General features: G+C 36.6%; 2 protein-coding genes across 2 annotated transcripts; one reads left to right on the top strand and one right to left on the bottom strand.

The window, feature by feature from the left end:
* Nucleotides 1–3481: 3481 nt before the first annotated feature.
* Nucleotides 3482–4417, bottom strand: LOC149290228 (olfactory receptor 5I1-like). The gene has a single exon (XM_089489451.1). The coding sequence runs from the start codon at nucleotides 4415–4417 to the stop codon at nucleotides 3482–3484; it is 936 nt and encodes a 311-aa protein (XP_089345577.1).
* An 8139-nt stretch (nucleotides 4418–12556) lies between these two features.
* Nucleotides 12557–13495, top strand: LOC149290229 (olfactory receptor 6B1-like). The gene has a single exon (XM_089489452.1). It carries the CDS (start codon nucleotides 12557–12559, stop codon nucleotides 13493–13495), a length of 939 nt encoding a protein of 312 aa, XP_089345578.1.
* The last annotated feature ends 1834 nt before the right edge of the window (nucleotides 13496–15329 follow it).

Here is a 15329-nt window from a genome sequence, read left to right on the forward strand (position 1 = left end):
TGCTGCGTTAACACAGCATCGAAGGGGTTAACGGGAGCAGAAATCCATAGGTTAAAGGGCCGTGCAAGCGACCAATAGGCTCACTTGCACGGCCCCTTAACCCTTTAAAAAAAAGTTAACCCCTAACTAATTGAACAGGGAGGGAGACCAGTGGCATCGGCAGTGCCGATGCCACTGGTCTCCCTCCCTGTTCAATTAGTTAAATGTCCGTACGAGCGACTTTATTGGTCGCTCGTACGGACATTTAACCCGGCACAGACTAACTAATTGAACAGGGAGGGAGACCAGTGGCATCGGTCTCCCTCCCTGTTCAATTAGTTAAAGACCAGTGGCATCGGCAGGGCAAGTTGCAGCATTGGGGTTTTAAAACCCCAATGCTGCAACTTACCCTGCCGATGCCACTGGTCTCCCTCCCTGTACAGAGTTAAATGTCCGTACGAGCGACTTTATTGGTCGCTCGTACGGACATTTAACCCGGCACGGACTAACTAATTGAACAGGGAGGGAGACCAGTGGCATCGGTCTCCCTCCCTGTTCAATTAGTTAAAGACCAGTGGCATCGGCAGGGCAAGTTGCAGCATTGGGGTTTTAAAACCCCAATGCTGCAACTTACCCTGCCGATGCCACTGGTCTCCCTCCCTGTACAGAGTTAAATGTCCGTACGAGCGACTTTATTGTTCGCTCGTACGGACATTTAATTAATTGAACAGGGAGGGAGACCAGTGGGATGTGCCGGGTAAGTTGTAGCATTGGGGTTTTAAAAGTCTGCACGAGCGACCAACAGAGTCGCTCGTGCAGACTTTTAAAACCCCAATGCTGTAACTTACCCGGCAGATCCCACTGGTCTCCCTGTTCTATCAGTTAATAAATTATAGAACAGGGAGACCAGCGGGATCTGCGGCACCAGGAGTATAACAGTCTGTACGAGCGACCCTATTGGTCGCCAGCAGGGGGCTCGTCTGCCATCAACCAATGGCAGACGAGCCCCCTGCTGACGACCAATAGAGTTGCTCATACAGACATTTACACTCCTGGCGCCAGAGCGGCTTTAACCCCGTTTTAACCCCTTAACCGGGGAAAACGAAGAAAACCCGAGCACGAAGAACGTCCGCGAATATTCGCCCAAAGAGAAGACAGGACCAGGCGAATATTCGCGGAATACGAAGTTTTTTTTTTTGCCGAAGACGAGCACGAAGACGAACACGAAGAGCCCCCTGGTGCCCAAGTCTAGCAAAAACACACAAGGGGGGTCAGTGACATAGCAGTGTGGAAAATATATTTTTTAAATTATTGTACTGATGGTGTAGCAAACATGAGGAAAGCGGTTAGAGGTGGGGACTTTGTGGGTTTGCGTTGCACAGCACATATACTACATGTGGTGGTAAGGGCAGCTATTCCAACTGGCAACCCTCTGAAACCCAAGGGTTAAGGCAAGTTGGTCCAGCACAAAAGGGGCATGTTAAGTTGAGTGATGCAGGAGTTGGAAATGGAAATTCCCAGCAGCAGTGGCAGTAATGCCAGCCACATGTCCCATTCCCAATCCATTGCATCCATGCAGAGCAGCTGCACTAGACCCACCTGACCATCACCGATTTGTGCAGTGGCCCTTGAAACTTTGATGGGTACTAGTACCACCCAAGCTCCCAAAGTCAGAGTAGCGCCTCCAAAATTGTGAAAGTCTATCTTGGAAAACTGCCACTGCCTCCTGGTACTGACCTACTACATGATTGTAGCTGTTGAATGGCTAGGCCTCTCTTTCGTGGCCCAGCAGTTGCTTTCATGCCCCCCCACCAGTGTTCAAAGCAAGAGGGTTTTCTCTGAGACATACTCAATCCTCTGAGAACATAGCTCTTGCCACACCTTCTTGAAAGTCAAATTAGGTTACCAAGCAATCAATATTCAAACTAGTGAGTGAGCTGCTGCTTCGTCTCCTTTCTTACTGATGATTTTTTGCTACTTTTGTTAAATTTAGTCCTGCTCCATGGGGCTGCTAGTTCCTGTCTGCCGAGGCCCAGTATTCTACTACTGCTGTTACTGCACCTCTTTGAATGTCCTTACTTTGGGGGGAACCTTTTTGCACCTCTCTGACCGTCCTTACTCTGAGGGAACCTTTTTTTTAAATTCTACAGTATAATATTATGGAAACTAAAAAATTACAACCAGAGAGTGCATCACTCTTATGCTTCTGGACCTCTTTCCTCTTTATTGATCACATCATATACAATTTATCATATAAATGGAGGGGCCCCAATGAAACATACGGAAAAAAAGCAGAGAGCTCCGAATTTTTGTTTGCATTTCGTTGTTATCTTTTCACTCTCACTGTGATTACAGCAAATACATTTAATGATGCTAATGCTGGTAAGTGACAGACGCAAGAAAATACACATTTTACTTAATAGCTTTCCAACATAAAAGTTTTTTCACCATAAATATTTTCGTAAATTAAACCTCAGTGTTTTTAATAAAGAAATAACTGGTCACCAGGGAAGTGTTAAATGATTTATTTATCTTTGGAATTTAATAAAATATAGCGACTTTGAGACCTACAATTGCAATATACATCAATGTTTTTTGCCAAAGAGTTTTTATCACCAAGAATCATGTCCTCAACATGTTTATTGGCCATGTAATTATTTTTGCACTAAATGAGACACACAGCTTTAGTATTAATATTAAAGATTTACAGTTTTGATATTGAAATCATCAGTTGAAGGTTATCGTCTTTTATGCCAACAATTCATAAAAGTGCATTTACCTAAAAAATCATAATAGAACCATTTCAACCTTTTCATGTTCTGACGTTTATTAATTTAACTGTTTCTTCATTATTGGTAAGTTTTGTCTGATGAATATTCATTATAGGTCAACATGCATTATATTCATGCAACAAAAATGACACATGATTTGTTATTACTGTATATAGTCAAACCAAGCTATAAACCAGCAAACTGTTATATGTTATGTCAACCCATTAGGGGTCACAACCATTTTAATTGTTTTGATGGTTTGTATTCAGAACAATATTTTTATTAGTTTTTGTGTTCATTGTCAAATGAAATATTATGAGTTACTTTTGTATATGTGTCAGTACACATTAACTAAATATTTAATATTGGTTCCTAAGCATCATATGTAAACAAGCTTGCTACTAATAGCAAACATAAAATTAACATATCAAAACAAAATATAATTGCATCTAAAACAAAATAAAGAAGATTTGTATTAACCTTGGTGAAAATTATACATATAAAGTACATAAACAAAAAAATGCCATTTAGATTCAATAGCTTAAACATTTATTTAAATATTTAGGCAAATATATATCACTTTACATATAACAAAAATATTTCTACATAAACATTTACAATTGTAAAATGTTGGCCTTTTCAATCTGTTGTTTTCATTGAAAGTTGAATTACAAAATACTAATTGATTAATTTGTTTTAAATTAAAATACCCCATTGTTAATTAATAATGATTAATGATTTATATGATTTTGTCTAAAAATAACTTTCTTAATTGATTCTTTCACTTCCTTATTCCTTAAACTGTACAAAAGAGGATTTAACATTGGTATAACAATAGTATAAAGAACTGCAATAACTTTATCTGTGTTTGAAGAGTTACCTGATGAAGGTCTAAAGTAGGCAAAGATTAATGTCCCATAAAATAACACAACAACTGTGAGATGAGAAGCACAAGTGGAAAAGGCCTTCTTCTTTCCTTCAACGGAGCGAATTTTTAATACTGCAATAATAATAAATACATAAGACATAAAGATAAGAACGAAGCAGACCACCCCCAATATAACATCTGTAACAATAAGAACTAACTCATTTATATGAGTATCAGAACACGATAGTGCCAGTATTTGTGGGATCTCACAGAAGAAATGATTGATCTTGTTGGAGGCACAAAAAGATAAACGAAAAGTGCTTGATGTATGATAAGTAGAACTGCATAACCCAAAAGACCAAACAACAGCAGACATACAAATACAAGCTTGTTTACTCATGATGCTTTTGTATCTTAATGGGTTGCAAATGGCTAAGTAACGATCAAGTGACATAAGAGTCAGGAGAAGGAACTCCGTGTCCATAGCAGCAGTAAATACAAACATCTGAACAACACATCCTTGAAAGGATATAACTTTACTTTCAGAAAAAAAGTTGACCAGCATATTAGGGATTGTGGAGGTTGTGCAAACAACATCAAGGAAGGACAGATTAGCAAGTAAGAAGTACATGGGAGTATTTAATGCAGGATCGACACATGCTATAATGATTATAGCAAGATTTCCAGTCATACATATTAAGTACATAATGAGAAAAACAGAGAACAGGGCAACATCCATCTCTGGAACACTGGAGAGTCCAAGCAGAATAAATTCAGCCACCATGGATTCATTGTTCATCTTATTTATTTGGCTATAGAAACACAAAAAGATTAAAAGAGTATGATATTCTTGTTCATATCCACAATTTGCATTTTCATAAAAAAACATTATATCTTGTATAGATTGATAAATGAAGATTGTGTTAAAGTTCACCATTTTAAAATACAATTAGCAAGAGTAATTGTGAAATAGAATAAACCAGGAATGTAGAAAGACAAAAGGAAATGCATACCTTAGTTTGGAGGAGATGGTAAATTGCTGTCCAATGCAATGTCTGTTGTTGTTACTTTGTGTTTTATAGACTCCTATAGAGTAGAAACCTTGGGGGATCTAAGCACTGTGGGCTATTTGTGTTCTCAATGGGTTTTTGGTTTAATTCATGAAGGGCATTTACTTAAGCAGTTGTACTGAGATTAATTGCAAAACAGGTTGTAAGATAAACACTTATAGTAAAACAACTTTGCCTACATACATGGCATGGGCTGGCATTATTAAACAGTGACTCAAGCAGCTCATAGGGCACCAGCAGGGCAGCCAACAATTATTACAGAAAATGTAAAACCACTTGATACTTAATTAATTTTGTGGTTCGAAAATGAAGAGACCAAAAAAGTTGTTCATATCATTTAAGGTCCAATATTTGTATGAAAGTCACGAAAACGGGGCAAAACCACCCAGGGTTTTTTAGGAAATTAAAGTTCTAGGAAGCTGTATTGCTTCCTCCAATTTTTTAGTTAACACTCCATCCTCCTGAGCAGAGTATAGGGAATATATAAGGCAATATACCCTACCGGGTTTATTTACTACCCTTACCCCACCATGTCTAGAGGGCCCCTTGGACCAATAAGAGAGGGGGACAAGACTGCTGGCCTAGGCCTGAGGGACTTGTCAGCACCTCCTTCCTCATTTGGGGAAGCTTTGCAACGTTGAAAGGAGGTCGCACCCTAATTAACCTAAAAACCTAATTAATGTGTTGGGGGAGGTGCTCAAATAATGTATAATATGAGGTCTACCAAACAGTGTGAGCATGCTGCAAATACAGTGTGTTGGCTGTACATTGTATGTAAAAAAAAAAAAAGTCTGCGCTTCTCATCCTAATAATTTAGTTGCCAACATACATTTGTATTATTTGAGCCTGAGGCTAGCTTAGCGCACCGACATTTTTTCTTTTCCCTGTTTGCACATATTTCAGGTTGTTGGCTCCTCAACAATCTGGTTGCACTTGCTGTCCAGGGGTTAAATGGGAGGAGATTTAATTGCACCTCCACCAACACATTCATTAGGTTTTGGTAGCAGTATAAACTGCTTTGTGTGCCCACTATGTAGGAGATGAGAGTAGGTTCTCACCCTATGGAGAGTGTGCCTTGACGTGGCGGGTGAGCTTAATTATGCTTTGGCCAATTCATATAACCAAAACCTCTCATTTATATTATGTCTATATATTTGTTGCCAACTTTATTAGGGTGAGAAGCGCAGACAGTTTTTGTTTTTTGACAGAGCAAGGAGCAGGGGTCCAAGCAAGAAACATAACCAGACAAGAAATACATAATACAGGGCACAACAGGGAACAAGACAAGGACACCCCTCTACCGGGGATTCAAGACAGAACACCCCTCTACTGGGGATTAAAGACAGGACACCCCTCTACCAGGGATTCAAGACAGGACACCCCTCTACGGGGATTCAAGACAGGACACCCCTCTACCGGGGTTACAAGACAATATACCCCTCTACCGGGGTTACAAGACAGGACACCCCTCTACCGGGGTTACAAGACAGGACACCCCTCTACCGGGGTTACAAGACAGGACACCCCTCTACCTGGGATACACGACAGGACAGGACACCCCACAGGTTACATCACAGACTGACACACATAAATACAGGAACTAGCCTAGGACTGTATGATAACTATTGGAGATTCCGTCAAATCTTATGGCCATAGTATGCTTAGTCCACCACTACGCCAAAGTACTCCAATGGCGGTGGGTCCTAACGCTAAGGCCTGCTTACAGAGGTACGAAATAAACTGAACATTGAATCTATACACATATCAGAGAGACATACCTGTAGACTGCAGACTGAGACAAACAGAACAGGTGGGGCACACCTTAAAAAGGAAACAGAGCTGGAGCAAAGAGCAAGACTGGAATCAAGGAATCAGAGGTTCAGGACAGAACATACAGAAATCCAGAAATGGACCACAGCAAGACAGGGAAACAAAAGACATGCAGCTCCGCAGCCTGGGAAGAGCGTGACAATGAGTTGGGCTTAGACAAGGTTTAAAAGGGCCAACAGGGGCATGGTCAATCCTATTTAAGATCCCTTGCTGCTATTTATTCTATTACTGTTTTTTTTCTTTAAAAAAAATGTTTAGTTTGTCAGGGACCATCAGGTGAAGGTTTCCACAATGAATAATCTTTCCTTTGAGGAAGTGTTGCTGGAGACCTAGAAGGGAGGAGAATTAGGGGGGGAGTACAAGGCCTCACATACATCAGCTGGGCCTTCCAGGCCCCAAGACAAAATAAATGCTGCTAGTTAGGGTTGGGCTTTTTTTCCCCCTTCTCCTCTGAAATGCCATTTGCAGCCCACTAGGAGTGCAGCACAGGGCAAAGCCTTTGCCATTGGTTTAAAGAAATTGTTGAATAAGAAAGATGCTTTACATGATTTATTTTCTCTTCTATCTTATATCTTTGTCCCCATCTTTGCGGACAAACCCTTCAGTCGGGGAGAGGACATCATCAAAAGCGTAGCCATATTGCCCTGAGTTTTAGTTACAAAAAAAGACAGTGTTTTCAGTGACGTCCTCTACGCCAACAGCAAAGTCATGAAATATTGGAAGGCATTCGCTTCAATGAAAAATTAAGTATATATAAATGTGTGGAATATCCTTATTATGGAAACATATAACTGCCAAATAACATGAAAAAATTGAAAGATTTTGCAAAATCTTTACAAATTGCACTAAATACAAACTGTGAGACTTTTCTTTATTTCTATTTTTTATTTTAGTGTTTGTTGGTTTATTATGGTTATTTATTGATATTCTGTAATAAGTAGCATATTCCAACATTGCATGTCCAAATGAAGATAACCTTTGTTAAACCATATTAGACAAGCATGGTTGTAATATTTCAAGGATTCTATGACTAAACTTAATCTAGGCAGGAACATTGTTTGTAACTGAGGCTTTATTGTGACAAAAATAACGTAAGAAGTTGATCAAAGGGTTGTCATTACTTTTAAAAAAAAAAATATTGATAATTTTAGCCAAGTTTAAACAATTAATACAATTTCAATATAAAGTATTTCTCATACATCATACAGTAATAATTGAGGTATAAAAGGACGTATATATAGTAATACGCACAATTTACTCAAAACATATGATTTGTGCTTGTCGTATTACAAGGTTATAAGTACAAAATATTTGATAATATTCGTTCAATTTGACCCACACAAACATTCTAGACTGGTCAAGAAGAGAGAGCTACCTCTGCTCACAAGGGGGAACCCATATCAGATGCTGAAGCTCTACAGGGCAGATCTGTAGTTAGATGTGGAGTTTGCGTTTAGTCATATAGGCTAGGCCATTGTCTGTTTTCTTCCACCCTTTATTATGTTTCACTATACTGAAGGGACAATACCATCTAATTAAATTGGGTCTTTTTTTTGTTTTATCCAAATTAAGGTTACTGGTTTCTACTATTTGGCGGTATAAAGGGGGAGCAATATTCTTGGGATATAGCTCCTCATTGAGAACCTGTACTCAGGGTGGATTCCAGATATCTTCATATTTACTTATCATGTCATTAAGAATGAAAAATATTTATTCATACTATACTGATAATCGATCTGACGCTTAATTTCATCCCTGTCTGGAGTGTCCAATCTCCACCAATATTGTGCTACAGCGATCTTCCACACCAGAAGGATATTAATCAGAAAAGGACAATTAAAATTACTAAATTTTGGAATATCAATATGAAAAAGAAACTTGCGGGGTTTTCGTTAAATTAAGACCAAATAAATTGATCCGCAGTAACCGCAACTTATGTTTCATTTCTTCCAGAGCTTCACACTACCACCAGATGTGGTACATATTACCCTGTTGTTTTGTTACATCTCCAGCATGTTGCTGGGGTGATAGAGCACATTTTATGAAGCCTTGTAGGAACTAAATACCACCTGTGGAAGACCTAGAAATATAGTTCATGCAGGTTAACACAATGGACAGATCTCCTTGTGAGGGACCAAGCTCTACAACAAATTTCATCTGAATAAGTCTTACCTAGATCTTTCTCCCATCTACTCAGCCAGGAGGATCTAATTACCTCAATATTTTAATCTAGTAGATCCATAACTCTCAAGATCAAATTTGATTGATAAGGATTATTTAGAAAATCATCTAAGGGTTTACTAGGGGTGATGGTATGGCTGTTTTTAGAAAATGTCTCAATCTTAAATAAGTTAGGAATCCTTTACTGGGTAGGTTAAATCTACTTTGGATGCTAGGATGCTAGTAAATGACATAATCACCCAGAAAGTTGATTGCATTTGCCTTCCAGGGAACTAGATTCATAGCAATCATATATCATACCTTGATCGGTGTATAAAGCGTTAGACCTCCATTTTAGTATATAACTCACTATCCTGGTTCTCCTGGATTCCCAAATGTTTTTATTATTTTGCTTAGCTGCCTTAAGTCTATGTTAGAAGCACATAAAGGGATGGTCCTAAATAGATACAGAATTTTAGGGAAAACATGAGATTTAACAATATTCACACGTCCATACCATGAGGGCTCCAGTCCCTTCCATTTTGAAAACTTATTTTTCAAATTCAGAATCAAATCAGAGTAATTTAAGTCTCCAGACATTTTTATATCGAATAGTATTTTGATACCCAAATAATTGATCCATCTAGTAGACCAATCAAAGTGGATATTATCTTTTAAGGCATTCCGCTAAGTCTCTGATAGTTAAAACAAAATTACCTGTGATTTAGCCAGATTCAATTAGAATATTCTGCAAACAGGGCCCCCCCCCCAACCCCCACAAAAAACATGATTTTTAAACATTTTTTTTCAACAAATTACATATTGAATCATATCTGTCAACTTTTTCAAATTACTTTATCTTCAACAATGCAGCATTCGGGATAGGAAAATGTCACAGCCATTGATGGTGTGGTTCTGCAAATATAAAGGACAACCATTAATCAACATTGTTTATCAAGCATCCCTCCCTTCAATAAAAAAAATCATGATTTATAAACAACTTTTTTGGGGGGTTAGCTACAAATAACACAGTAATATCTTATCTATTAATCATTTTGTAATCCTCAACAATGCAATTGTGGTTCTTTAAGGATAGGACGCGGTTATACAACAGATCACAGGCAATGATTACATGGGCCTGCGAAAATAAAGGACAACCGTTAATTAACCTGTTTTATATGTGTGCTACTCAGACCCTATACTAGATACCTATTAGTATAATAAAATCCTTATTAGATCCAACCGTGATATTGTGGATGGAACTCGCCCTGACCCACTAACCCTGACTCAAGACTGCGTAGGCCCTCAAATAATCAGATAGGATAGCAAGTTACAAGAACAGTATTCAATGTATGGATATTAAAACAATTATTATCCAAAGCTTGTTATCCAAGAGGATACTATTCTGTCAGGGTATGGAACTACCAGGATCAAAACCCATTAAGCAAAACAAATTTATAAAGTAATTTATACTCTATGAGGTAAGAGGTTTGCACCAAAATTGTAACAAAAGAGAGAGAAAAATGTTAGCCTATTATGGTTAGTCTTTAAGAGTACCCAAGTGGATCAATTTCTCATTTGCTGTAAATGGATCAATAAGTGAAATAATCTTTCCATCATGAATAACCAATAGATTTGTAGGAAACCCCCATCTAGATGACATTAATTGCTCTCATTAATTGCTCTCAGATTGGTAGTAATGTCCCTAAAGCTTCTTCTACCTGGTATGTGCTGACAAATCAGAAAAAAATAAAGTCTTTATACTTGGGTATTGCAGGCTTCTTCCTTAATTATCTAAATAGCATATGCTTTAGTCGGGCATTGTGAAAAACAAATTATTACATCTCTGCATATTGGGGCTCTCTGGATTTTGGTAGCCTTTGTATCCTTTCGAGTAGAAGTGAGCCTACCAACTTTCTCTCAATAAATGCTGTAATAAATTCAGTGCAATCCAAAAAGGTATCCAGATTGTAAAGTAGCTGAATTTGAGAACCACTCTCGTAGGAGAATCTCAGAATACGGGGAATACCTGAAGAAGTCTCAGGAGAAGCACTAAAATCATATTGCAAATACTTGGTTTGTACTAAAAGAGTTAAAGACACAATGAAATAGCACTTAATTCCAAAGAAAATCATATATGATAACCCTTTCCATTCACCAGTATAAACTAGCTAGTGTGCAAATATTTTTGTATTTGGCATTTACCCTATTTTTACAGAAACTATTTTATTTTTTATTTACATTATTATTATCAATATACAACTATACAATGTATGGTATTTTTAACAAAATGTGATATTGTTTTTCTTATTTTTTTTATAATAGAACAGTAAAAAAATATATATTTATCTATAATAAAGACTCCAACATAGACATCAATAGATTGATCAGTCAAGAAGTCATAAAGTTTATAAATACATGGAAAATATTGTGTTTTTAGACAAATATAAGATCTTGGGTTTTTTGTCCCAAAGGATTTATAACAGTGTTATGAAAAACAATAATAATTAGATTCTCTGGATAATGATCAAAGGGAGGTTCTGGAAATAAGGCTGTTATATTTAAATGCGGATATCTTGGTGGATTAGAATTTACCCTTTTCAAAGTTAAACTTCAAAATTAAACTTGTTATAGATCTTTACAAATATTAATAGAGAACATTGTAATTAGCTATGGATGTTTTCCAATATAATGTTGAAAAGAAGATATTGGCTTGTGAATTATGAGTCTAAACTTTTTTAATAGAAGAGTTCAAAAAAGGTATGTTTTTAAATCTGTTATACAATTAACTTCAAAAACTGTGAACTCTCTTCTATTACTAACCTTTTTGATGCATATATTTATCTAATTTTGATTATAGAGACTGTTTTTCCTCCCAATTTTGACATATAATGAAAAATGCATGTTATGCTAGTTATTGTTTCCAAGCGATGTTACTGCTTATACAATAATTGCACACACGCACAGAATTGCACCAGGTGCTTCGCAAATCACATCATAAATAACAAGTAAGAAAAAATGTTGTCTGAAAGCTTTTTTTATGTTTTTTTTTAGCATATATTAGAACATTTCTTCTTAGAAATTTTCCTGCACATATTTCTGGACTTGCAAAAATTACCTTTCAATTATTCTCAAAATTGATCATATAATGTCTGGGTATAGATTTACTGAAGATTATTTGTTACCATATAGAACATATTATTTAGCCTGACAAAAAAGCTATAAAATAATTATTGAAATATATCACTTTTCTTTTTTATATCTCAGTAAGTCGCCCCATAAAAATATATTTTTCAAATAAGCAAAACTCTTGAATTACATTATTGAATTATTACTAACCAAATTGTCTCTTGCTAGGATAGAACACAGCAATCGATAAAGGAATTCTTGCTCGGTTCCAAGCATACAGTTATTTTTTTCTTGTGCTGATTCTTAATTTTATTTTATTAGATAATGTAGTTTGTTTCCCAAAGTGTATTTGGCAAGATATTGATATATATCAAATAATTCAATTTGTTCAATTTTAAAATAATGTATGAAGTAAATGTCTAGATTTGAGAAGTGCACTGTCCATTATAAGGACATCATAGTATACAACCAAAATCTTTGAATTGTGGATGCTTTCAATTCTAAACTTAATTATTTATAGGTCATACATTCTACTATCACATATATCTATATTTCATGTATTTATTCAATACCATGTTTGTATATGTTCTTTGTTATATTTTATGTTCTAATACAACCCAATGAGTCCAAGCATTTATCAGTCCAGATTAAGTTCATGGTATGTTTTTTTCATCATCAAATGTTCTAAACTGTTCCACTTGATATGGATAGATAGCTTTTATTTAATTAATATCCTAAACAATGAAACCATGGGTCTGGGAAATGAAAGTGTGGTGACAATATTTGTAATTTTAGGATTTCCTGGAAGTCCATCATTGCAGTACTTGTTGTTCTTTTTACTATGTATCACCTATATAATAACCCTTCTCAGCAATATTGTGATCATTGCTATAATATGTAACGAGAGATGTCTTCACACCCCTATGTATTTCTACTTGCGCATATTTTCTTTATTGGAAGTCTGCTATGTCTCTGTTATTGTCCCCAAGATTCTGACCACCGTTACTCAACATGGGAGACTTATTCCATTTTCCAGCTGCATCACACAACTTTTTTTTTTCTTCTTTCTTAGTTCCACTGAATGTTTTTTGCTGGGTGTCATGGCTTTTGACCGTTATTTAGCAAATTGTCATCCCCTACGTTACCCATCTCTTATGGACATGGACATGTGTTGGAATTTAACAATATGCTCATGGTTTGGTGGTTTCATTACTACCTTTCCTCCAATACTACTGATCTCCAGGCTTCCATTTTGTGAAAGTAATTTAATCGACCATTTCTTTTGTGATGCACCCCCTCTTTTAAAACTTTCATGTGCCGACACAAATCTGAACGACCTCTTGGATTTTATTTGTGCTTCTGTAGTAATAGTAACTTCTTTCATAGTGACTCTGATGTCTTACCTCTATATTCTAAGAACTGTTCTGAAAATGCCTACTGCTAAGGGGAGAACAAAAGCATTTTCTACCTGTGGCTCCCATTTAATTGTAGTCATTGTTTATTATGGGGCTGTTATATTTATGTATGTGAGACCAAAGGTGGGTTTTACCTTCAGTCTCAATCGAGTAGTGGCAGTGTTTTACACAGTGATTACACCTATTTTAAACCCTATTATTTATTGCTTGAGAAATAGAAATGTGAAATGTGCATTTAGAAAACATCTGTTGTTGTTAAAAGATTTACAGTAACCATTCAATAAACTCTCCATATTTTGAGATCTGTTTTTCAAGATATAACACACGATTATGTTTCTTTATGTTACTTATATTGATTATCTAGTTTTATTGCCACATAAACTTGCAACATTATGAGGATACTAATTTCACTCTCTTTATGATGACAAGCTTGTTTATTTATAACCTGCTTTATATGTATGATTGTGATAAATATTAGATTGGTGAATTTGGATTCATACGAATTGCAAATTGACTGAATTTTAAAAAATTAGGCCTTTCTTATGAAGCCCTGAAAACGAGGCCAGAACCCAATTATACAAATTGCAAATTTAAAAAAATATATATTTTAATATAATTGATAAAAGACATAACAAGACAATACAAAATGCTAAAAATAATAAACTTACAAAACATTGACAAGTGTACATTGCCCAATCAATATCTAAAGTACAATCTTTTCATTAATTCCCCCAACTAAAACATAAAGGGGGAGAGATTTTACCCCCTATATGCCTTAAACCCCCTATATGCTACTCTGCCTCCAGAAATGCCTTATACCCCTCTGGAGGCAGAGTGGCATATAGGGGTTAAAAGGCATTTCTGCAGGCAGAGTGGCATAAAGGGGGTTGAAAGGCATACAATGGGGCACTCTGCTTCCAGAAAAGCCTTATGCTTCCCATATAACATTACCCCCCAATACCACTGCCTCTGACTCCCTGATGTCTGGTGGGGGCAGCGGGTAGAGGCTGGCATTCATGAAATGAAAGGGGCAAGTGGCAAGCTTGCGGGCAGATGTGCATAACTGGGGGGCAGGTTGGCAAATAAAAGGAAATAAAAACAAAAAACAGAAATTTCTCAATCATAGCTTTCATTAAATATGAAAACATAGTTTACATGAATTAATAAAGAAAAAAAGGTTTTTTACAAGAATACCGTGAAGAATAATGTGATCACTGTTTTGCTCCACTGAATAAAATGGAACTTTTTCATCTAAAAATGTTTGCAGTAGAAAATGTTTTGATTCTAAAATCAAAGGGCAGTGTACATGTATGTGTGTGCGCGTGTGTGTATAAAGGCAGTGTATGTGTGTGTGTGCGTGTAAGGGCAGTATACACGTATGTGTGTGTAAGGGCAGTGTCTGTGTATATGTGTGTGAGGGCAGTGTACATGTATATGTGTGTGTAAGGGCAGTTTACATGTATATGTGTGTGTAAGGGCAGTGTATGTGTATATGTGTGTGTAAAGGCAGTGTATGTGTATATGTGTGTTTATGGGCAGGTGTGTGTAAATGGAGCGTGTAGGAGTCCTGGGAGGGAGGCTAACTTTAGCGTTTTTTAATAAAAAAAAAAAATCTCTGCTGTGGACTACTCTTCCAATGATGCTCAGCTAGCATCTGCAGCTTTACTGTTGCTGCACTTCCCATGATGCTCAACCAGCATCATGGACGTAGTATGTCTGGCTGAGCCTTATGGGAATTCAATTCAATGTGTTTGTTATTTTTAATATGCATGACTGTGCTGACAAAAATAAAGCGTGTTTTAAGCGGCGATGCAAGCGCAACATTTTAAAGTCCAATTGCTTGTATTGGTGAGTTCCGCTAGATGTCCCTCTTTTACATTTTGAAATTTTGGAGATCTCTAGCGTTTTGCCCAGAAAATCTTAAATTAGTGCACAGACCATGTTCCAAAACATTTAGTTTAGGGCACTCCCATCAAATGTTGAAAAATGTTCCTTGGCGTGTACCACATCTCCTACAGGTAGGAGAAACATTCTGGGTACATTTTATTTAATTTATTAGGAACCAAATACACCTTTTTCAATTTGGGATTATTCTTAACCAATCAGT

This window comes from Sceloporus occidentalis, unplaced genomic scaffold (genome assembly GCF_023333645.1).
Source record: "Sceloporus occidentalis isolate IW3139 unplaced genomic scaffold, rSceOcc1.0.p SCAF_40, whole genome shotgun sequence".
NCBI lineage: Eukaryota > Metazoa > Chordata > Lepidosauria > Squamata > Phrynosomatidae > Sceloporus > Sceloporus occidentalis.

Bases quoted from the DNA above. Each gene is read 5' to 3' on its own strand.
- LOC149290229 (XM_089489452.1), top strand. From the start codon at position 12,557: ATGGGTCTGGGAAATGAAAGTGTGGTGACAATATTTGTAATTTTAGGA.
- LOC149290228 (XM_089489451.1), bottom strand. From the start codon at position 4,417: ATGAACAATGAATCCATGGTGGCTGAATTTATTCTGCTTGGACTCTCC.